This window comes from Bombus affinis, chromosome 17, assembly GCF_024516045.1.
Source record: "Bombus affinis isolate iyBomAffi1 chromosome 17, iyBomAffi1.2, whole genome shotgun sequence".
NCBI classification, from domain to species: Eukaryota; Metazoa; Arthropoda; class Insecta; order Hymenoptera; family Apidae; genus Bombus; species Bombus affinis.
The window spans coordinates 6,536,494-6,562,766 of NC_066360.1; the positions used below are offsets into that span (position 1 = coordinate 6,536,494).

The following is a 26,273-nucleotide window of genomic DNA, read 5'->3' on the forward strand; positions in this document are numbered from 1 at the left end:
AAAGGAAAAACTAAGAAAATTCTATTGGCTCACGGGCCGACGCAGTTCCGCCTGGGCAGGCGACCTAAACGGACGTGCGAAACAGTGCTCCAGTGAAAGTGCGGCAAGAGAGAAGAGAAAGGGACAAAGTTAACGCCAAAAATAGACAAAACGTGGAATCATGCAGATTCCACCAATAAAAATAATTAACTCCGGTGAAACATTTTTCATAAATAAAGCTACAGACTCTACATATGTAGAGAAAAATGATAATATTATGGAAACAACACAATCCGACGGAGAGCAAAACATACCAATACACCAGGAAGAAAGCTGGACGGTGGCAACCTCCAGCAAGAAACGGAAGGTAACCCCGCTCGCAAGCGCGAGGAAAATTGATACATATGAAAAAAAGCAATGGCTACAAGATATCAAACTGCACAATCCATTCAGCGCACTGCCAGAAGAGGCAGCAACGGACCCAACGGAAAGTCCGACAAACCGTACACCCAAACCACCACCGATATACGTAGACGCAAAAATAATTGACCCCCTCATCGAACTACTAAACAACATCGCAGGGAAAAACAACTATATCATCAAACAGATAAAAATAGACCAGGTTAAAGTGCAAACCAACACCCCAGAAACATTCAGAAAAATTACAAGATCACTAAAGGAAAAAAATGCAGCGTATCACACTTTTCAGCTCAAAACCGACAAAAGCTACAAAGCAGTAATTAGGGGACTACACCCAAAAACAAATACTAGAAAAATAAGTGAAGAACTGGCAAAAATCGGACACCAGGTAAGGTCAATAAATAACATAAACAAATACGATACCAAACAACCACTACCGCTATTCCTAGTTGAACTAGAACCTAAAAACAACAATAACGAAATATACGATATAGAAAAATTACTAAACACAATAGTAAAAGTGGAGCCACCCAGACATAAAAAAGAAATCCCACAATGCATAAGATGCCAACAATACGGACACACCAAAAACTATTGTAACTATTGTAATAGATACTATTGTAACTATACTATTATACTATTATATTATATATTATACTATTATACTATTATACTAAGATACTATTGTAACTATTGTAAACTATTGTAATAGAACCCCGGCATGCGTTAAATGCGCAAAAAATCATCTCACGACACACTGCCCATCCACGGGAAAAATTGAGGAGGTTAAATGCTACAACTGTAACGGAAACCACCCAGCCAGCTATAAAGGATGTGAAGTAAGAAAACAATTACAACGTAAACTGTTCCCGCCCCTACGAAGCAGAACAATCACTAACACACAAGCCCAAAAGGACAGCACAAATCCTAAAATAATTCCAAGTACAGAGCAAGCAACAAACACCAAACCTATCAGCACCAACACCATTGGTGGTCTAAGCTATGCTCAAGTAACCAGCCAACCAACACACACACACAACCAATACCACAGCAATAGTAACAATGACACTGCAGAAATCAAAGAACTACTCAAACAATCTATAAAGAACACCGAAATGCTAACCAGAATGATAAACGAACAAAACGCAGTACTCAAACAGCAAACCCAACAAATCACAGTCATGCTACAACTAATTACAAACGTGCTAAGCAAAAAATAAAAACGGACACTCTAAAAATAGCAGCCTGGAACTCAAATGGCCTGCAACAACGGGCCCTCGAAATTAAAACATTCATATACAATAACAATATAGACATACTACTTGTCTCAGAAACACACTTCACTACAAAAAGCTATTTGAAAATACCATACTACACCATATATGATACCAAACATCCCTCAGGAAAAGCTCATGGAGGGACAGCAGTGATAGTCAGAAACGATATCAAACATTATCTACACAGCCAAGTTAACAAAGAATATTTACAAGCAACCACTGTTACAGTTCAAACTAGCAGCAACTACTTCCAGTTGTCAGCAGTATATGTGCCTCCGCGACACAAAATAACAACACAAATGTGGGAAGAATACTTCCAGGACCTAGGGGACAAGTACATCGCAGCGGGAGACTACAACTCAAAGCACACGCTTTGGGGGTCAAGAAACATTACACCTCGAGGTAGAACACTGGAAAAATACATTAGAAATAATAACCTCAATATATTATCCACAGGAACACCGACACATTGGCCGACTGACCTGAACAAAAAACCAGATTTTCTGGACTTTGCAGTTACAAGGGGACTAAACACAAATAAACTAAAAATAACACCCAACCTCGAGCTCAGCTCCGATCATACACCCATAATAATTGAATACAGAAACAAACCAATTCACTATAGCAAACCAGAAACACTATGCAACAAAACCACCAAATGGCAAACTTTCAAAGAAATAATAGAAAGCAAAATAAACTGCAACATCCCGTTAAAAACTCCTGAACACATAGAACAGGCAGTAGCAACATTGACAGCAACTATTCAGGAAGCAGCAAGGACAACCACTACTCCCGAACCAACCAGCAGACAAACAATAACAATCCCGCAAGAAATACTCGACAAAATCAAAGAAAAAAGAAAAGCAAAAGCAAAATGGCAAAAATACAGAACCCGAGAAAACAAAAAACACTTAAACAAACTTGCAAAGGAAATAAAAAACAAAATAAAGGAGCACAACGATAACGAATTCGCAAAGTTCATAGGGACACTCTCCACACACGAGAACACCAACTACTCACTATGGAAAGCCACGAAAAAAATAAGGAAGCCAATAATACCCGTCCCAGCAATCAGAAAAGCAGATAACACATGGGCAAGAAGCAACGAAGAACAAGCTGAAGAATTCTCCAACCACCTCTGCAACACATTCACACCACACATTATCAACAGCAGCAACCTCAAAAGTCATACGGAGGAGGATCCACAAACCACTATTAGCACAACCGACAAGGAATACACCATACCTAAAACATCAGCACAAGAAATTAGAAACATAATTGATAAAACAAAAAACAACAAAACACCAGGAATCGACCTAATCAATGGTAAAATCTTGAAAAACCTCCCGCCAAAAGCAATAAGACTAATGACGATAATATTCAATGCAATTCTAAGAATTCAATACTTCCCCAAACCATGGAAATTAGCACAGATCAAAATGTTACATAAACCAGGCAAAGACCCGCACCAAATTGCATCTTACAGACCAATATCACTGCTTCCAGTATTTTCCAAAATACTGGAAAAAATAATATATTGCCGGATAAAAACAATAATAGAGACAAAAAAATTAATACCGGACCACCAATTTGGTTTCAGAAACAAACACTCCACGATAGAGCAAATGCACAGGCTTATAAACGAAATAATAGTAGCACTAGAATACAAGGAATACTGCACAGCTCTCATTATAGACATAGAGAGAGCATTCGATAAAAATTCGATAAAACCATGAAAGACTACTACAAACAATGAGGAAACAATTCCCGGAGCAAATACACCAATTAATAAAATCCTACCTAAGCAGCAGAACCTTCGTAATAAAAATCAAGGACACACATTCTCAAGTGAACGACATCAAGGCCGGGGTACCACAAGGAAGCGTCTTAGGCCCAATACTATACACATTATACACGGCGAACATACCAACAACTACCAGCAGCACAGTATTGACATTCGCGGACGACACAGCTATACTAGTCAGGCATACTAACCCAGAAACGGCAGTCAAAATACTACAAGAACATATCACAAAAATAGAAAATTGGCTACAAGAAAAACAAATAAAAGCAAACCCCCATAAATGCAACCATATTACATTCACGCTACGAAAAAAGATACCACCAAACATCCTATTGAACGGCACGCATATAACAAAAACAAAGCATGTCAAATACCTAGGACTCCACTTAGATACACAACTCACATGGAAACTACATACCAAATCAATAGTAGAAAAAATACAGAAAACAAGGAGACAAATGCATTGGCTAACAAGCCGAAAATCCAAATTAAGCATAGAAAATAAATTAAAAATATATAAAACGATCATAAAACCAATCTGGACGTACGGAATACCACTATGAGGGTTAGCAGCAATGAGCCATATAAACAAAATAGAGATAATACAAGTTAAAATCCTTAGAACAATAGTAAACGCACCATGGTACGTCAGAAATGATGACATACGGAGGAACCTGTGAATCCCTACGGTCAAGGAAGAAATTAGCAGATACTCAGAAAAATACAAATCAAGAATAGCAACACACCCAAACCGGCTAGCTGCGGAAACGTACAAAACCATAAACATGGACACAAGGCTAAAAAGGAAGCACCCAGCAGACCTCAGAAAGAATATAACCTAGCAAACGTGAGGATGGTACCCCGCTGGGGGTACTCACCAACATGCTAATATAACTGTTAAAAAATTCCACCAAATGTCCAAATTGGACAAATTGTGAATTTCAATAAATAAATAAAAAAAAAATATCTTTACTGGTTTCTACCCTTAGACCAGTCGCGTACTTAACGTATCAGTATAACTAGATTTTACGTTTTAGATTTTAGATTTTTAAGAAGACGCGTGCCTGGTGCTCAATGAAGTTCACAATACAATAAGTGACGTCCCTCCGTCGAAAGTGAGTTGGAACAGAAACAAACCAAGTGTTTTCTAAACTTAGTCGTGGAAAATCCAACGCATCTAATCTCTGATCGAAATCCTAATCGACTAGATATTTCAATTTAAATTAACTAGCTCGAAGATGGCCCAAGTAACCAGATCAGGCTCTTATGAACAAAACTACAACCGCACCGTTCTACCTCTTCCGTGGCAAAAGGATAATATATCCCATCTTTCAAACCACACTAACAACATCAAAAAACGTAAGCTAGAAACAGTTAAAATAAACGCAAACACTAGCCAGAATGAAGAGTCAACAAGCCGTGTTACCACCTACAATAGATTCGCAATATTAGAATCTACAGACGATTCTATGAACGTATTTGAAACACCAACAAATCAACATACACAAGAAAAACCTCCTCCCACAACCAATCTTCATTGATGATGTTATCGACATTCAAACAATGATAAAGTCCATCGAGAAAGATATTAACAAAGAGGATTACATATTAAAAATTAAAAATAATCAGGTTAAAATCCTGCAGGCCAATCCAGACTCCTACATAAAAATAACAAAGTTACTAAAAACCCAGAATGCAAACTTCCACATATATCAACTGAACAAGAAAGACCTTTTCGTGTGGTACTACGCAACATCCGCCACTCAGCTAATTTAGATGAACTGAAACTTGAACTCTTAAATCATGGCCATGAAGTAACCAACATTAGTACTATAAGGCATAGAATCGCAAAAAACCCGCTATCCTTATTCTTTATTGACTTAAAGCAAAAAACAAGTAACACAGAAGCCTATAATATCAATCATTTAATGAATTCGGTAGTAAAAAAAGAGATAGTTTAGTGTAAAAGATGCTAAAGATACGGCCACACGCATAAATATTGCAACTATAATCACCGCTGCGTTAAATGTGCACCCTATAGATCAGTGCACTAAACCTTCAGAAACTCCTGTGAAGTGCATCCTTTGTCAAGGAGAGCATCCTGCGAACGATGTAGATTGCACTGCCTACAAGACCTTGTATAAAAACAAGTACCCCAAACCCAGAGTTAAGGACCTAACCAACCAAACACTTAATCCACAAAAATTCACTATTTCTTCAATCTCTTATGCACAGGTAGTTCAAGGAAATCAAAGCAGACCGAAAATCTATAGTGATCAATCACAAATTAGTACTCCCAGTTCACAAAACACGGATAATTTCAATAGGCTTGAAAAATTAATCGAGAAACAAACAGAGCAAATTAATAACTTGCTATTATTGCTTACAATCATCGTGGACAAATTAACACGCTCCGACATAAAATAAAACCAATACGCATAGCTCCTTGCAATGCTAACGGTCTAGCTCAGCAAATACGAACTAGAACTCTTCCTAAAACAACAAGAAATTGACATAATGCTTATATCTAAAACTCATTTTACCGATAAATATTACCCGAAAATAAATATTTATAACTTTTGTCATACCCAACATCCCAATGGAAAGTGCCCACGGCGGCACCGGAATTATCATCAAGACCAGCATAAAACACTATGAGCTTCCATCATTCCAGAAGGACTACCTACAAGCTACAAACGTAGCAATAGAAGACTGTCATGGTACAATTATCACTTCAGCAGTATATTGCCCTCCCAGACACTCAATTGCTAAAGAAAACTTTGATAAATACCTCGAAGACCTGGGCAATAGATTCATAGCTGGAGGAGACTATAACGCTAAACGTACGTAATGGGGTAGCAGACTTATTACAGTAAAAGATAAAAATCTTTTGAAATGCATTAACGCCAACAGACTAAAGAATTATCTCAACCCACTTAATGGCCCACTGATACTAACAAACTACCTGACTTATTACACTTCTTTATAACTAAAAATATCTCGCCAAGATATATCCAAATCAACTCTTCTATGGGACTCTCTTCAGATCATTTACCCGTTATATCAACAATTAAGTCAACAATTATCGAAAATCAACCCAATGGCTTTATTTACAACCAACTCACAAACTGGCAGCTCTTTAGGGAAGTATTCAGTCATTCAACATCAGCCTCAATATCCTTAAAAACAAATGGAGATATAGAAGCAACCACGGAATATTTAAACAACAGCATAATAAACGCGATCCGTTCTTCCACCCCTACTAAGTGTTTTGTCAATAAACATGAATACCCCCATTACATAATAATAAAAATCGCAGAAAAACGCAGACTTAGAAGAGTATGGCAAAGTCATACAACACCCGAAGACAAGCGTAAGCTAAATAACGCAACAAGAAAACTAACCAAAATCCTTAAAAATTACAAAAATGACTGTTTTTAAAAATGTCTTGCTAGTCTGTCGCCCACAGCTGACTCGAAATACTCAATATGAAAGGCATCCAGGAAACCCGCGGTTTCAGGGTTAAAACGCGGTGGCGAAAAATTTTTAGTTTAAACTGACTGTTCGAGGCCTTTTCTTATTAGCGAAGTTTCCTTCTGATTTTATTAGGTTGTCTAAAAAGTTTCTTTCGTTTTATAAGGAAATAATAGACGCACGATGTTTTATGTTTTATATTAATTAATAATAGAAATAGAACGGAATGGATCATACCTAATTCAACAAAATAATATAAAACAGAAATTCTTATTCACCTAGTATCACCTTATAAAACGAAAGAAATTTTTCGGACAACCTAATATTATTGCCTGAAACTCTCGTGGCGTTGAATTTATCAAATTTATTATTATTCTACTTGAAATATTTTTCTATTCTCCTAAAAAAGCCTTCTTTAAATGATTTCTTGATGAAATTTGGTGACTTGATATTTTTTGTTTCAAGTGATCCTATATATTTCCAATAATGTTTATATTGCGGGACTGTTTATAAGCATTTCCAAACACGATACATGATTAACGCTCTTGGATTACCATTGTATTGGTATTGGATTACCATAGCATTGTATATCGTGTATCACTGTGCTTTGGATAATTACCTTGCATCAGGATGAAATTGTCTTTAAATCCATTTTTTTTACGCTTTGATGCAGATTACTTTTTTAAATATTTATGTACGTTTTATCCTATGAAGCGCTAACTCTATAAAAATATATTACATATATACTTTTACCACTAGTCAGATATTTATTAATATTTTCATAACAGGTAGCGAATCCTTTTTTTAAATTATTTTGAGGGTTTGCAGAAATATGTATATACTTTTCATTTGCTAAAATTCACAATATAATTCACAAATTTCAATTGCTTATTTCACAATAAGCGATGTTATACCATAGTTTTGTCAAGGTTATGTACTACATGAAAACTTTTTACATTGGCTCTGTGTTAGCAATTTTTTAACTTCACCACAATAAATCATCCGTAATCATTAGAAATGGAATTTGTAATGCAAATATTTCTCCCTTCATCTTGGCGAATAAGAACTTATATATCATGAAAATGTCATTAAAATGCAAGCAGTAGAAGCAGTCAGTGATAAAAAGTCAATTCCTGTCGACCTTTCACGATCAAAGACCACTCAATGCTATTTCTTGTTTGGTTTTAGAGATAAAATCGTTAATCGAATCATTCATGCGTAACATCCAGTTTCAGTAGTAGGGTAAAGTTATTAAAAGTATGAGTATCTAGAGGAGCGACACATCGAATATCGTTACAGTACAGTGAAAAACTTGTCGGTGTCTACTATCGTGAAGTTGCAATTTTTGTACGACTTATAGTAAAGAATACGCAGTGGAAACAGTATCAGGTAACAGGCGATTTCTTGTTATTCTGTATTCAATTATGTCTTCCATTAGCTGTCATTTATCATTGCCAATGTCATATAGATCAAAAATATCATCGGGTTATTAATTACTACAATAGTTTAAATGAAGTTTTTGAATTCTCAAATATTTATTTTATATTTTACATTTTATGCAGTAAAACTGGTTCATTATTGTGATTTTGTAATAATTTACAACCAGTCAGTAGAGGTAATCGGAACATACTTGCTCAAGACATATGTTATTTTTTGGCAAAAATTGAGTCACTCCGCGGTAATAACATTAACCATGCGAGGTATTTTAGACATTTTACATTTTAAATGGTAAGATCTCTTGTTTTTAGTAAATAAACTGAAATGTATGCAAATGAACTGAAGTATACGTACGTAATATTGACTACATATAAAAGAAACCATGAAATGGTAGTGGATAGAGTATGTATTTTCGCAATTATTTTATTAAATTTAAGCAAAATACTCTACATGGTGATAAAATATATTTCTCTTGCTATATTTATCACATTGCTTATAGCTATTTGTTAATTATTTAGATGCTGCGTCAAAATATCTCTTCGAATAACAACATAAACATCGTTTCATAGACATTCAAGAGTTAAAAGGAGATTATGTTCAATATTTATACAAAATCGTTGTCAGTCGATTATAATAATTTTCTTTACTTGTGTACTATATATATGGATGTGTGTGTACAATATTTAACGTATCAAATCTTTATAACAGAATAATTTGTGCAATAAAAACCTTGGTATTGTAAAGATCAAACAGAAAACAAATTACAAAACTAAATGACGTAGAATGTAATGTACTATAATATACATAAACAGGATAATAAGAAAATGTTGCACATTCCTAAAGCTAAAGTAAGATGAAAATGGAGTACAAAAAGTGCGCTTTGTTCCTTACACGAACGTTAGATGAGTAACAGCTTACCTCGTGCAAATCGTAAAGAAGAAGACTATGACGTTCGGAGACGTAAAGCATCCTGCGCGACGTTTTCTAAGAAAAATCATTGATTATAGATTAAACCTGTTTACTCAATGAAATCTGTAACGGTATATCGGAAATATGAGTCCCCTTACCTCCATAAATAATTAATAAACAAGAGCACATATAAACAATGTTTGTCCAGATTTCATAGTCCCTTCCACGTGTGTACGCATAAAAATCACATACGTATTTTCCAGGTGCTACTACATGTGAGGGAACACTATCTCGCACGAATCACGCAAATGTTCCACACAAATTAACGATCACTGCATACTGCTATATTCACACAAATACAAATAAAACAAACAATACAGAGGCTAAAAGAAACTACAAAAAGATTGTTTAAGCTTAAAATCTCAACTATAACAAATTTTGTACATTATTTTAACCCCTTCCCGTACTTTCAGTCCTAATATTTGCCACTGAATTATCAAATAGTAAGTGGAAAAATGTTTAATTCCTTCACTTTTCCTTTACTTTAACGAGTCTGACTCGCAAAAGTACGTGAAGGAATTAAACATTTGTCCACTTACTATTTGATAATTCAGTGGCAAATATTGGGACTGAAAGTGAGAAGATCCTGAAACATGGATACAATAAATAAACAAAGGAATGAAAATGCGATCAATAAAGGGTTGAATAAGATGAATACTTTGGAAGAATTCTACGCCGGTAGTGGGATTCTTGTGACTGGAGCAACTGGTTTCGTGGGAATAGGTCTTCTGGAAAAACTAATGCGCGTATGTCCACGCATCACTGCTATTTATATTCTAATTCGTCCAAAAACGAACGAAACGATAAAACAACGATTTAAAAAGATCATGGATGATCCCGTTCGTAAATATATTCTTGTTTCTTTCAATGTTTAAGCTTGTCAGAAGCCAAATTGATTAAATCTCATTTCTGGAATTTTCGTTTTCAGATTTATGATGGCATTAAAGCAAAGAACCCTTCACTTTTCAGCAGAGTTTATCCTGTGAAAGGTGACGTGAGTCTGCCGGATTTAGGTCTTTCTCGAGAATATAGAAATCTGTTGTTAGAGAAAGTAAACATAGTGTTTCACGTCGCGGCCACTGTTAGATTCAATGAGCCATTACACGTAGCTGTTAATGTGAATACGAAAGGTACTGCTCGTGTAATCCAACTTTGGAACGAAGTAAGGTATCCAATTAGCTTCGTACACGTGAGCACAGCATACAGTAATGCGAATCTACATGAGATTCTGGAGAAAGTTTATACGTAAGAATAAGTTATACGCAAACGTTGTTCCATGGTTTATGAATATTATATTTGTAATTATAGCGTGAAGAATATGTTCACATATTATTAACTTTGCAGCACGAGCTTGAAACCTTCGGAAGTAATAGATATGTGTGACAAATTCGACAAAACGTCGATCAACGAAATAGAAAAAACGATTTTAAAAACTTATCCAAACACATATACATTTAGTAAGAATATGGCAGAGCAGATTGTAGCAAGCAAGTCCAGAGATCTACCAGTTGCTATAGTGCGGCCAAGCATAATTGGTGCCTCCTTGGAAGAACCATATCCTGGTTGGATACAGAATATTTCTGGAATTACAGGTATTTTAGTAGATATTATTCAATAGCAATTGTTCAATACACCTTACATTTCACAAAAGTGGAGTTAATCGGTTAGTTTGTTAGAAGCTAAATAAGAGGCTTTCCACTAGATCATCATTATTATAGTTCAAATTTGTTGTTGCTCACTATTACGAGAATTTATTCCTATATATTTAGCGTTACATTTCTGCTAATCGAAAATCACAAATAATTTCTAAATCAATTTAATGTTACCAGGTACCTTTCTGCTAATCGGCAAAGGATGTGCAACAGCGATACGAGGTAGAAGAGATGCAAGATTGGATGTAGTGCCTGTCGATTTCGTAGTCGACATGATAATATGTACTGCATGGCATGTCACGTTACATCGTGATCATGAAGTTAAAGTATACAACTGCACGAGTAACGCATGCCTTTTTAAGTAATATTTATTACGAATTTTTTTCAACTAATGTGGTTCGATTGTTAGAGTATTCCAAAAGTTTCAGTTTATTTAAGTAACGTGGACAATGGAAGCGCACACAAACGTAGAATACAAAAGTCCACTTTCATTTCGTTAATACGTTAATTTAGGAAAATAGTGATGTAATGTAATACTTATTTAATTACATAATATTTCCTGAGATACTCGAATAGTAATAAATTGTACTTTAAGCCTAATTTGATTATTGGTACAAATGTAATTTGTTTCAATTCGCAAGATGGGGTCAGATGAAAGATACCATGGTGAAATGTAGTATAGAAACGCCACTGAACAATACATTATGGTACCCGGGTTGTCCAATGATAGCTAATAGATATATTTACAACGTTCGCAGTGTAATTCCGCATGTTTTGCCTGCGTTCGTCATAGATAACTTCTTAAGACTTCGAGGTAGTAAACCAATGTGAGTATTCTACCAACCCTCGAACAACGAGAACAATCTTTCGGGGATAGCTTCTATCTTCATCTGTAATAATAACTAAAAATGATATTTCAGATTGATGAAACTTCTCAAAAATGGTAATAAGCTGTTCACATCTCTACAATATTTCATTTTGCATGAATGGACTTTCCAAAGAGATAACTGTTCCGACTTAGCGAGGAAAGTAAAAATGTTGAACGACAGCGATATGGTCAAACTAGATTTACGGGATATGAATTGGGAGAAGTATGTTGCAATTTACCTGATGGGAATTAAGAAATTTATTTTGAAAGAAGACTCTAACTCAATAGCCCGACGACGATTATCAATGTGTGTATAGAAGTATCTTCGCATTAAAAAAATAGGAACTGATATAAATACATATATTTTCGATTATTTCAGGTTGTACTGGATACATCAGATCACAAAAGTATTCGGTATAATAATTTTGCTCTGGGCAATATTATATTTTGTGTACTGACTATTTGAACGTTACGTTTTTCTCCTTTAAGCAAAAACAATATAAATATAATTTTACGAAGATGGGGCTCATAATCCGTTTCATTTTGTTTTTTCACCCGCCTCACTTCTAAATAAATTCATTTATGATAATGCTTAGAAAGGATGCAAAGTCATGTATGTGCCACGTCATAAACCGTAAGGAGCTTTTTGTCTTTCTTTTTTAAATAAAGTTTGATATCTCAAAAGTGGTTCGAAAGAGTTTGCTACGTATGATAAACTTCGCTTAACTTTCGAGAAAATATTATTATTGTAATTGTAAAGTGTTAAGAACTATAATTATTCCGCAAGATGAAATAAAATTTACTTTTTGAGAAATAATACAAGAAAAATCGATTTCTGAAAATTGGGAATGGCTTTTATAATCTTACGATTGAAAGAGTGGGGTATTCGTTCGGAGAACTTTGTTGGCCATGTTCAGATGATAAAGGGGTTTTGTTAGATATGTAACATGCTTGATGACTCCATTTATGTAGAATCGACGAAAACAAAGATTATGTTATAATATCGAAAATTCGAATTCCAGGTGATCTGTATTTTGCAGGAATATTTGAACTTTATGAATGTGAATTTTCATGAAAATTGAGTAACATTTAACAACAAAACTTGACGATATAATTCGGTGAAATTTAATTACTTAGTGATAAATTATGTACAGAAACATGCACGGTATGTACATATATTGGTATGTATATATATAATCACGAAAATGTGTAATTGCAAATTACAAAAATTAAAGAAAATTATACCAAGTAGCAAGAACTAGACAAAGATTAGAAAATTATTTACTATTCAGTAATGCATATTGAATGATTGATGTATAATCTGAAACTTTCAAGGAACAGATTCTCTATGTCCTTTATACCTTGTGTGAAGCGGTGGACGTAAACAAGCACACGAGGTAAAGGAATATTTTAATTTAAAATGTTTCAGGAGTTGCTATTTTTATAAATATTACACCTTCACACCTTTTGAAAACATCGTATTTCACCAGAGACAGGAGATCAAAAGTAGTCTCAAGGCAAGATAATATCTCGCCAATAAATAGAAAAAAGATACCCGCTCTGTCGCAATACAGTCTACTATATCATTGAATACAGCAACTTCCGATCCACTTCTTTAGCTTTCTATCGACGTCGTAGGATAGAAAAAATTGAATCATATTTTATTATTGAATTCAATTAGTATCGACAAAATACCTCGTTCTGCCAGATATTATTCCGTCATGAACCCCCGTAGATCATGGACAAATTGACCTCTTACGGATCGTTACCTACGTCGTCGAGTACAACATCCTAATGGAGATTACATTAATGATGTATGCCTCTTTACTAATGAAAAGGTCTACTTGACTTTTACCTACATCATACTCGCGGTAGTCCAGTCCTTTAATACGTATAAAACCTTGACGAGTCTGGCAATTTTCATATGATAACCAAAAATTATTTTTAGTACATTGTGCACCATTATGAATACATATATAAGACACACATAGAAGCTGGGCACATGCTTTTGGAGTATCATAAGAAACAAAAAGGTCTCGATAAACAGAAATTGAGAAACTATTACTTTTCGATCCACTTCTCTGCCTTTGTATCGACGTGATGAAGTCCAAGAAATTGAATCATTTCCTATTATTCAGTTCAGTGAGCCGTGAAAAGGATATATCATAACTAGCGTATTGTTCAACATCGTCCTTCTTGTCTACTGGATTTATTTAAGGCCTTCATTAAATGTTCTGTTAAATTGGTTAGTTAAACTGTTACGAAGTGTGTAAAATGCATTTATATGTTTATTTACCGTTACAATTCCGTGTCATCTATTCTCATTTAATGCAAAAATTAGGAATATTCATCGGTATATGACTAATTAATCTTATCACGACTACAGAAAAGAGTATCCTCGTATATACGAGAGTCTGTATATATAGACACTCTTATAAAATTCAAATTATACTTAATAATATTTACAATTCAGATAGTTCATGCGACAGCGCTCGACGTAGCCTAGACGTTTCGTAACTTGGGCCTAAGCGAGATTGTGCCGGAGCCGCGAAAAGTCATCGTTGCGTAACAGGCAAACGAACCAAAGGTACAATGACACATAATTATTCACGGTAGCTGATCATTATTTAATCGGAGCCAGTTTTTACAAGCAATACAAAGAATCCTGCAATCCAATTATGCATCTATGAATGTAAAGATCTCATCATTATATATATTTACTATTAATATATATTATTATCATTACATATATACTTAATAAAATATTATTCCATCATTTACATCCAAACAAAGTTAAGAGTTTTACACACTACCGTTTACAAACAATTTGACAAAATAATGTTTCGAATAAAAGCTAATAAGTTCTCAATCAGCTACAAATTTCAATGCATGAAATTACCAAAAAATTGTTTTTTCGATAAAAGGTCAATGTGACTGTTGAGAATTGTGGATCTTAATGGCCGAAATATTGTTATGGAGACATTAAATTTACACTGGGCATTACTATTAACGTAGACATATATTTATTTAATAAACGATTTCTAGAATATTCATCGATACACACTTGCACTTTCTTCTTAGCACTTCTTAGCTTCTTTCGTCTTAGCACTTTCTTCCATACCTGACCTTTCGTAGACAGTTAACCGACCAAACTGTTTACATTCATCTGTTTCTCAATCGCCGCGCACACACATATCTCCACACACTGATATCCCCATACAAACATCTCAGCTACGCATTCGACCCAGTCCAGCACACAAACTATACATATCTCAATAGTGACCTTATACTACGATCTTGAAATGATCCTCAATCTTCAAACCTCCTGTAACAGCAACAGACATTTTCTTGATCAATGCTAAAGAATTTCTCAGTTCTTGTAACAAATATTAAATATTCAATGAATAGATACTACAACGATATTAAATCATTATTACAATTAAATTGATATCGTAAATGTGTTGTTTATTTTTAATACTTAGGGTGTTCCCAGTTTAAAGCTTATTCATGTTTTTGATTGAAGTGAACAATCTTGAAGATAACAGCGTCACAGAATTGTACATAAATAATATATTACCTATACACGCTATTATACTATACATGCATATTATATTATGGAATTGTTACCTACTTCAGCTCATATAAATGATAAAATAGTGTCATTTGTAAATTATTCTTGATACATTATCTTTTCTGCTCAATACCTCTTATGAAACAATTAATTAATTAATAAACATATGTTACAATTTTCATACCTTTCATTCCATAAACATACAAACAATATCAATATATGTATTATATTGTGAAATATAACTAGTATTTAATAGTTTGGTATTTTTATATATCTCGTTGTCTGTACGTTTTTAATGTACGTTCTAAAGTAACGTATTTCAATGAAGCTTTTATTGAACGGAATCTAAAATATTTATTCATCGAGAACACTTTTTAAGGAAGTTCCTATGGATAACATTTCTTTCCATAACAACTCCACGGGAACAGATATTTTCTTAAACGGACATATAAGTACGAACAGAATTTTTTAAAAAATCAAAGTTAACTGCTTATTTTCGATCCTGTTCCCTATAGATATAGAAGCAAAAGGTTACATTTTGCTAACAGAATAACATTTACTTGAATAATGACAATAATAATGCAATAATAATACAATAATAACACAAACAAATAAAAAAGATTTATGTAGTTACGAAATGCATTCTCTTTAATAATAGCTTGTAAGTACAATGAAGTAAGTAAATTTGATTTCTACAAAACTTTACGAATAAGCTTAAAGCGTTTGAATACAGAAATAAATCTTCTAGCACATGATAATCCAAAAAAGAAGGTACTACCACAAAGCAATAATGAAAATTCAAAGTATAATTTAAATACACATAATTAGATAAACACAATATTCATAACATCAGTGTACTATCTACTGTCACCTCCTTGGATACGTCCCCCAGAAGACGCGATGAACTGCGTCAATGGAAGTTGTATTGGAAGCTACTTTCTTTTTCTTCTTTTTTTCTTCTTTTTTTTATACGTGGGGAAATCCTCCTGGGAAGCGGCGGTGTAGTATCGGACTTTACCGACTAAACCCCACGGTGGTCCTCCTGACGCTCAACAGGGATGGCTCGGACCCCTTTCGAATTACTGCCGGAGCTCTCCTGCGTTTTCTTCCATTCCGGGGGATTCCTTCATAGATTAGTTCGGGCATTGGGAGGGACTACCCGTCTCAACGCTATCCCCTGGGCCGTCGTGCAAGTCTGAGGAGATACTAGAAACTCCTCGGCGTGTCGCCTCCTATAACCACCTGCGGCGCATGGCCGTCCTTCGGCGCGGAACCCTACAAGGGTAGGATGTTCTTACTTACTCCCGCTCTGTACGCTCCTTTACGAGCATTACTCCTTCACAATATGATTGGACTGCGAGGAACTCTTGTTGCCTCCCCCCCCCCCTAGCATCGCTTTCACAACTGACGAGGGCTGCGGAACAGGTGTGTGGTGAGGCTAAGAGAAAAGACAAAGGGACAAGACGAATATGCGGCGGGACGTTAGGCCGTCGTCATTTGTCGCATTTACGGGCGGCTGGTCCCGTTTCCCTGGTTCCAGCTGCATGGAAGAATACGCTTCTTCGTGCGTTCTTGGTAAGTCGCGTGGTAATAACAGAATTCAGGCTGCTGTCTTTGTCGAGAATTCGACCTACGACGGTTCCGACTTCGTCGACGTGAAGGGCGGTTGTTGCCGAAGTTCAACGCACTTATTTGCGCCCGCAGTTGGATTATCTGTTCATTCAAGGCGTTGTAGTAAGCGATCCATGATTAGATTGCTGCCGTATTTTGTACAGGTGGCTCGGTGACGGCTGCTAATCGGGATGCACGTTGACCATTCTCTGAATAAGCTTCCTCTATCTGGTCAGCTGCCCGCGTTAATTTGTCTACGCTGGCTCCCGCAGGGAGGACTCGCTTATGTGAGCGAACAAATACACATACATACTCGAACAAATACAATCGGACTGAATGACGACAATTGCTTAATTACGGCTATGATTAGAATCTAGATTATAATGTTAAGGGATTTTCCCAAGGTTCCAACTGGAAGATTTCGCTGTCCTTTCATCTCCGACATATATTATAACTATATTATAATTATATTATGTCACAGATGGAGGAACATGTTTAATGTATTGAATATAAACTAATTTTTCACGTTTTATTGTACACTTCTTTTTACATTGGTCTTTACAATGGACTTTCCTTCAAACGTTAAATATAATATAAAAGTTTTCTACTCTTTGGTAAATTTATCATTGACGCATAACTAAACAACCACTCCATGGGTGCAGAAGAAGACATTGGTGTGTTATATCAAATAAAATATACGCCGAATCAATGGATTATCCTTTAACATATGCCAATCACGACGAAAGTCACAGCGGAAGAAAATTTTGTGATTTCCAATCCTGTATTAATAGAAACTCAATTATAAGTTTTAGATTGTGATAATCTAAAGTCGGAAAGGTCATCATCTACGCTATCAATATCCTCTGACGGTCGCTAACAAGCATAAAAAGAGGAAGACAAGTTGCGTAAAAAATTACTTCTATATACGTTATCGCAATAACAATAAGAAAATTATTTTATCTGTATGTACTTGTCAGCAACAATCGTTTTAAGTTCTGCATATAATTCTGGTGATAATAATGGTGACTCGTTTCGCTGTAATTCGGCCATCGAGATTTGAATTGTGAAAGCGAGAACTGCGGTTTATTACCCTCAATCGTGGCAAAAGAAAGAGATGATTCCAATCTTGTATAGAAACTCTTCAATAATCCTTTAACTAATGGCGTACAGTACTTGTATTACCTTTTATTAATGTGTCTAACTTTTTCGAAACATAAAGCCGATAACACAATGCCATAATGTGGTCCTTTTACTCCCTAAATGACATCTAAAACTTTTGCTAGTGCTGTTAACCATTGTAGATACTCATCAATATATTTAAATTCAGTGCCGTTTATGTTTCTCATGAATCTTAAAAATTATTTGCAACGAGATCGCATAGGAAATTCCATCTTGCTATTCCCCGTCTGTTCAAAGTATGTCTTAATGTATTTTGCATTATTTCGGCAAGCTTAGGACGTGCGATACATTTCCGTAATGCATTCCATTTGGACATAACATTGTTGTTAATTAAGAACAATCTGCCACATTTTTCACACATGCCATCAATTGTAGTACATAAACTTAAAGTATATGCACGTGTAAAATGTTGTAATAAACACGGTCTGATATCCAAGGTGAAAGATGCATCGTCTTTATCGACAGTTACATAATTTTCATCTTCATGATTCAGTACTTGATCTCGATATTTCTGATATAGATGCTAACGATAGTTTCTCAATCTATCTATCACATTCAAAAGTATCTGTACGAATGCTAAACAAACGAAATGCATTTACGGAGTTGTCTGTAATTACTGTTTTTAATCTATTAGAACTTTAATCGAATTCTAAGTAAATGTGACAAAGAATATCAGTAATCTTATTAAAACTGTGTACGCCTTTGTATCCCTTACATGCTAAAGTTGCTGACTGCTGCTGAAATGCAATTCAATGTAAGCAGTGTACAATAACACCGAGGAAACTCCTTCTATTACACCACGCATTGTCTGTAGTGCATACATACTCGCTTATTATTATTAACTATGTTTCTACGACTCATCATCTTAATTGCGTTTCCATGCTCTTTGATTCCAACGTTTCCAAAAATAAGTCGAAGTCACCGACAATTGATAAGGCTGCCATTCAATGAACAACATATTTGTGATATACATGCGTTACATCGTTCCTCTAATGATCGTTCCTTTGCTTCTTTGCTCATTGTTACTTGTGAAGAGAAATGTGTAACTAAAGCAATGTACGAAATTTTCTTAATTTGATTAGATTACTTGGTTTGTTTAAGATAATCTTTATATTCGTGAAGAATTGCATCGTTATGTTTACGCTTTCAATGTTATATATAATTAAACGGTGAAGATGATCCTATGAAGTCTACTTGTTTGCAAACTGTCAACATTAAGTTAAATTAAAATTGTTATCAATTCTATTCACAGCTGTTCCTTCAGCCGATGTCACTGATGCCTCGAAAACGTTCTGACATTCAATGCAATGGTTCATATTTAAATTCCATAAAAAAGATATTGGTAAACATTATGTAATTTTCCAAATGCATCACTGAAAATGTTTCCTATATTATTCCTTTATCATAAAATACTTTCACTCTCACAGTTCAAAATATCGATTTCTCATATTTACAACTTGTAGGTGATTGGTACTATTCCGTTGCTGATAACACATTTATGTATTACGTTGTTCTGCGTCGAATATTCAGTTAATGCAATACAAAAGGTCAAGTATGCACATGATTATAGATTTCTTTTTATTTACAAATAGTTTACAATCAATTTTCGCATTGAGAATTTTGAGTAAGTTTCTCTGGCGTGGCGCAGTGGCATGGCTAATTATTTATAATAAGTTAATAAACTCAGTTAATAAATAATAAGTTAATAAACTCATTAACTTATTATAAATAAGTATAATTTATAAATAATAATATTATAAATCAGCAAATATTACTTATTGGAAATATCTAGCTGAATCTATTGCTTAGGTCTAACGGATAGTGTTTTCTTAGCCTGCGGATCTGGCCCGATGTATTAAGTAATTTAGTAATTAGCCGGTTTCGATGTTTGTTAACTCTTTTGATATATCTATTAATACATTTTGTTATTTCTTCTTCGACTGTAGGTATATTGAGGTCGCGATGTATTGCTTCGTTGGTAACATACCAGGGTGCATCTATTAGGGATCTTAGTATTTTCAATTGGAAGTATTTCAGTGTTGGAATTATTTGCTGTTCCCCATAGTTGGATTCCGTAGGTCCAGACAGGTTTTATTATGGTCTTATAGAGTGTAATTTTGTTCTGCGTGCTTAGGTTGGAACGTTGGCCAATGAGTCAGTAGAATTTTTTAATTTAGCCTTGAGTTATTTCGATTTGTCTATGATGTGTTGTTTCCATGTTAATCTCCTGTCCAGAGTTATGTCCAAGTATCTGACTGAATCCTTTTTAGGAATTGTTATATTGTTAATGGTCACGTGAGGAGAGGTTTGTTTTCGCAGCATAAAAGTTATATGTGTGGATTTGTTTTCGTTAATTTTGAAGCCCCACTTGTGAATTCACTTTTCCATAGAGTCGAGACATCGCTGGAGAGTGAATGATGTAATTGTCGAATCTGCATGGGATGCTAATAGCGCTGTGTCGTCGGCAAATGTCACTATAGTTTTTTCTGTTAATATTGGTACATTGGCAGTGTAGATGGAGAAAAGCAGGGGTCCGTAAACACTACTTTGGGACGATTATAGATAAAATGTTATCAGCAGAATAGTAAGAATTTTACAAAATTCAAATAAAATCGAAAATAATTAGCAGTTACCACCAATATTATTCAAGTAGTATAGCAATCGTTATTTGAATAATGTATTCAAATACATAACGATAAATTATTTAAACAAAATTAATTTCCCATGAATAATGAATAGTTATTATCCGAATAAAATTTTCGGCCGAAAAGAATTTATACGAGTAATTAGTTTGAATAAATATTCATTCGGAATTATTATTTCGAAAACATCATATTTTAATTTTGGTGGTTGGAAAATATGAAATTATAATATGCTGCATTTAACGCTATTTTGGATAGCGTATTGGATTCTGTCTTATGGAAATAAGAAAGGGTAGTATTGGTAATAGTCTTGTTAATAGTAATAGTAACTTGGTAATAAAGTAATATTCGTTGCGCTATATAATTTTATAATGACATGAAAGCAAAATATCCTTCAGTTTTCGCCAGAGTTTATCCCGTGAAAGGTGACGTGAGTCTGCCTGATCTCTTAAGTCGTAAGTGGGTCTTTCGTAAGAACATAGAAATCTAAAAATAGAAAAGTGGCTGCAAAACAAACAAATAAAAGTGAACACCAGTAAGTGCAACCACATAACATTTACACTTAGAAAAGAAAAAACACGAGATATCCAACTGAACGGCGCTCACATAGCACAAACAAAGCAAGTCAAATATCTAGGAATACATTTAGACACACACCTTACATGGAAGCATCACATAAAATCAATAATAAACAGAATACGTGAAAAAAAACAGATGTACTGGTTAACCAACAAAAAATCTAAATTAAGCATAATGAATAAATTAAATATATATAAAACAATAATCAAACCAATCTGGACATACGGAGTTCCACTATGGGCGACGGCAGCAATTAGTCACATAAATAAAATAGAAACTAAAATAGAAAATAGAAACAGAGTAAGCAAAAATTTTAAGGACAATAGTCAACGCTCCATGGTACGTCAGAAATGAAGACTTATGTAAAGATTTAAAAATTCCAACAGTAAAAGAAGAAATCGCCAGATATGCAAGAAAGTATAAAGAAAGACTTGTAACACACCCAAATCAGCTGGTTGCTGAGACGAATAAAACCATAATAGAAAGAAGACTGAAGAAGAAGCATCCCGCAGACCTCATAATAGAAATACAATAAACAACCTGGAATATGTAACCCCGCTGGGGGTAACCATCTACATGCTGTATTTTTATTCTCTAAGCTATAATATTTTACCAAATGTCCTATTTGACAAATTGTAAAATTTAAATAAAAATACAAAAAAAAAAAAAAAAAAAAAATAGAAATCTGTTGTTAGAAGAAGAAAACAAAGTTTTTGACGTCGCAGCCACTGTGAGATTCAACGAGCCGTTACACATGGCTATTAATGTGAATACAAAAGGTACTGCTTGTGTCATCGAACTTTGGAACGAACTAAGAAATCCAATTAGCTTCGTCCACGTTAGCACATCTTATAGTAATGCGAATCTGCATGAGATCGGGGAAGAAGTTTATACGTAAGGATAAGTTATACACAGACATTGTTCTATCGTTTCTGAATATTATTATAGTATCGCGGAAATTTAGGTGTAGATTTTTCCTAATACTATTTATAATTTGTAATTTATTTACAATAAATTAGTTTTACAGATATTAATCAGACAGAAAACGATGATTGTTTAATTTGGAACTTGTATTTTCGAGCTATCGCGGGGAGACGCGGTTGCGAGAATACGCGTCAACGGGAGTCGTAAATTCCCGTTACGATTATAATAATCGACACCACGAATAGTTCGATCCCCTTATTTCGGTTAGGATAATAGGGGTAGTTGTTGTGGTATAACACTGGGATTCACAGAGTTATAAAAGTATATACTTCCAACACTTTATGCAATCACACAAAGTAGTAACGCCGTTGATTAAGATACAGATAACGAAGAGAAGGATTATCCTTAGATGAGAGAGTGAGAGCTATAGGAGCTCTAGGCCCGTGAGAGCTGTAGGAGCTGTCGGACTTCTGGATACTGTGAGAGCCATAGGAGACTCTAGGCCTTGTAGGCACTTTGAGAGTTGTAGGAAACTCTGAGAGATATAGGAACGGTGAGAGTTATAGGGAATGCAGGAACTCTAGGCACCGAGAGAGACGAAGGAACTCTTAGAGATGCAGGAACGGTGACAGGTATTAATTTGGAAGAACGTACAATAGACCTAAGGACCTATAAGTACCAGTTATAAACCGAAAATACTTGCAGGATTAAAGGTTCCTGCAAGCTAATAAGACTCGGTTTATGGCAGGGCCTTAGGTTTATTGAGTTCTTTTTAATTTCCAATGTTTGTATCCTTATCTCTATTTCTGGCTCTTTCCTCGCGTTGAATTATTTATTTATGGAAGCAAAAGGACTCATATTTGCGATACGGCGTTATAGATTTCAATAAGTAAACAGGTTTAAACTATAATCGATAATTTTTTTTAGAAAACATCACGCAGGATGGATTGCGATTTCGAATGTCACAATCTCCTTTGCTACGACTTGTATAAGATAAGCCGGTGCTCACGATTTGTTCGATTTCGTTCGTTGAGGTCTCGCGCCCACACGAACTGTAACGAAATACGCCGTACCTCGCGATTTGCACGAGCTACAACTCTAGGTATATAGAATTAAAAACAGAAATCTTGAAGGGAATAAGTGATACGACGCGTTCGAGTATTTAAATATCGCAATAAATCAATAATCCAAGACACAACAGTATTACTGAACAAATTTAAAATATAAGAATATGGAAATAGAAACAAGGAACAAAGAGACGTCCACTGTCACGTACCGCCTCGCACGCGTTCTCCCCATGACAATACATGGTACAATAAGCAGATAACGGAAAATGAGCTGCTATGACCTTTTCACACAGTATCAACAGCGACAAACAATTAGCACGCGCCAAAGGATGAAGTACCGGCATCAGCAAGCTAACCACGTGTTTAGCAGAGTACAACCTAGCATCGGCAGAAACTAATACTGCAAAAAGAATATAGCAACAAGGACTAGTAAAAGAAAATGGGAAAAGTGAATAATACTTCTACGAAAACCACATCAGTTGCAACCCTAATTGGTAGGATACCAGCAGAACCAAAGTGTGCAGCGCCTGCAGAAGTAATTACGTACCAAAACTTCGCGCCAGCATTGAATAATCACGTAACAATTAGCCCATCATTGTCTTACCATAAATAAGTGTAGTCACTTAGAGACAGTAGTCAGTCAGCTAAAAATTTGTCAAGACATCAGTTATCAAGACTTGAATTATTCAGTTCAGTTATTCAGTTCAATAAGAGTCGCTCAGTTAAAAATTTGTTAAGGGTTTGATCATTCAGTCAGTAAGAATCAGTTAAGTCGAGTATAGAATTGGTCGAGAGTTAATATGAAGTTCAGAAAAACAGTAGTCTTTGCGAAGCTCTGAATTGTTTCACTATAGTTTTTGAGTAAGGAAGTTAGGAAGTAAAACCAAGCATTTGAAATAAAACCAATCGTCAACGATTAATATAGTCAATCATCTAACAACTACACTATCTTCGTACGACAGTCCAAGAGTGCGATCGACAACACATATAAGCAAGGTAAGAAACTAAACATTGCAACATTTTCTTTTTCGATTTCGGTCTTACACCACATTTACTCGAGTAAAATTATTTATTGACTATTATAGTCAACAATCAAGAAGATATTAAGAATGATTATATTTTCCAAGAAAACCTTAATCCTCTCCGTGCTATTACTCTTGCACATAGCGGAGAAGGTGAAGTTGAAATTTCGCTTATCGACTTTATTGATACGCTAGTTAACGGTAGCTATCTTCCGCGCTCACTTCGAGCGCCTGGCACCATCGGTCGAGGCGACGGCGAATGCATTAGGACGTCTGCTTCCTCGGCTGGGCGGGCCCGGCGTCGGAGTGCGCCGTCTGTACGCCGGCGTGGTGCGATCGAGGCTCCTCTATGGAGCTCCGATCTGGGCAGAGGACTTGATGGCCAGCCGTCGCAGTCTCCTGAAGGTCAGGAGGTTGCACAGGACGGTGGCCATCAGGGTAGTGAGGGGCTTCCGCACCATTTCGGCGGCAGCAGCTCGCCGGGTTCCCCCCGCTCGAACTGCAGGCACTGAGGCGAAATTTACCTCCACACGCGGGGTCTGTCGGACGGGGTCGAGACGGTGGGCGACGACGTTGAGGGTCGGGCTCAACGGGCCCTGCTCGACAGATGGCGTGTCAGCCTCGACATGAGGGCGGGCGCGCCGGGGCTAAGGGTTCTCGAGGCCGTCCTTCCAAACTGGGACGTTTGGTTGGATGACTTACAGGGTGACGCAGGTACTCACCGGGCACGGATGCTTTGGCGAATACTTGCACCGAATCAGGAAGGAAGTGACCGCGCGTTGCCACCACTGCGATGCGAGTGTAACGTAAATCACATCAGAGACCAGGACACACACACACACCTCGGGCAGGATGGTGTCCCGGTCGGCATACTTCGAACCCGATGGACCGACGAGAGGAACACATGGCGACCTTGGCGACAATGTATATTGGCGGAGTACCTGAGGATTCATTTATGGCCTAACGGTCCTTCCACCAAATGTTCCAGAAGCGTAGCAACGGTCACGTACGCCTACAGGGTAGTGGGGATAATGAGAGAACAGATGACCGAAAGTAAAAAGATTGTAAGACTCACTCTCGTACGGTCACGGCTAGAGTTCGGAAGTGTCTTATACTTGTATAAACCAAGTGAAAATAAAGTCTTGTTCTTCCTTATAAAATTTCTCTTTATTTTTACGTGACATTTTGGCGATCCGTGCCAGGATCCATCAACTTCAAGAAAACGAAATTACGCATTTCGGGCTACGGTCAACTTTGAAGATTGAGGATCAGTGGACCACTGTAACAGAGCAGACACTTTCGACGTTTCGACAAAGGAACACCGCAACGGAACCTTTCCTACGGGTTAAACGATCAAGGTGAGCAAGCCCTGGATTCTTTTGTCAAATACAGATCGAGAACAGACAGCACAATTAGTATAACAATGGCAACGCCACGAGAAGACAAAACCGAAACTGTTAGCGCCGCTTTAACTAACAGCGGAATAGACCCAACAGTTAAAGCTTTGCTTGATGCAATGCAGAAACAAATGAGTATGCTTGCACTGCGTATGGATGAAGTTGTAGCAAAAACAAAAACGGGAAATGTATCGGAGGCCAGTTCCCTAATAACCGTAGACGAAGTAACCCACACCGCTAAAGATCTATCGGTCCTTCGAGAATCTCGCCCATTACTTCAAACACCACCTCAACCATCCTGGGAAAGGACTTTTCCTGAACAATATACGCAACCAGAGCTAAAAGCTGAGAGTGCATTAAAATGCATTCCGATATTAAACGGAGAGGATGATATAGACGTG

At 35.9% G+C, this 26,273-nt stretch overlaps 2 protein-coding genes and 1 long non-coding RNA gene across 4 annotated transcripts in view; 1 reads left to right on the forward strand and 2 right to left on the reverse strand.

Annotated features, from left to right (window-relative positions):
• LOC126926270 (putative fatty acyl-CoA reductase CG5065) overlaps positions 1-26,273 on the reverse strand; it is a 153,282-nt gene that overhangs the window by 102,808 nt on the left and 24,201 nt on the right. The gene's annotated exons all lie outside the window — the stretch shown is intronic.
• The window catches only part of LOC126926308 (uncharacterized), a 63,033-nt gene that overhangs the window by 19,890 nt on the left and 16,870 nt on the right, over positions 1-26,273 (reverse strand). The window lies entirely within an intron of this gene.
• On the forward strand, positions 8,176-12,564 carry LOC126926275 (fatty acyl-CoA reductase 1-like). The gene is made up of 8 exons (XM_050742548.1): positions 8,176-8,343; positions 9,564-10,199; positions 10,289-10,605; positions 10,705-10,952; positions 11,190-11,373; positions 11,654-11,839; positions 11,933-12,187; positions 12,260-12,564. The coding sequence occupies exons 2-8, from the start codon at positions 9,954-9,956 to the stop codon at positions 12,336-12,338; spliced, it is 1,515 nt and encodes a 504-aa protein (XP_050598505.1). The 5' UTR covers positions 8,176-8,343; positions 9,564-9,953; the 3' UTR covers positions 12,339-12,564.

Excerpts from the sequence above, each read along its gene's own strand:
- LOC126926275 (XM_050742548.1), top strand. The coding sequence starts at position 9,954 with ATGGATACAATAAATAAACAAAGGAATGAAAATGCGATCAATAAAGGG. Across the intron at positions 10,606-10,704 it reads ATTCTGGAGAAAGTTTATAC|CACGAGCTTGAAACCTTCGG; the intron begins GTAAGAATAAGT and ends TTAACTTTGCAG. Across the intron at positions 11,840-11,932 it reads CTTCGAGGTAGTAAACCAAT|ATTGATGAAACTTCTCAAAA; the intron begins GTGAGTATTCTA and ends ATGATATTTCAG.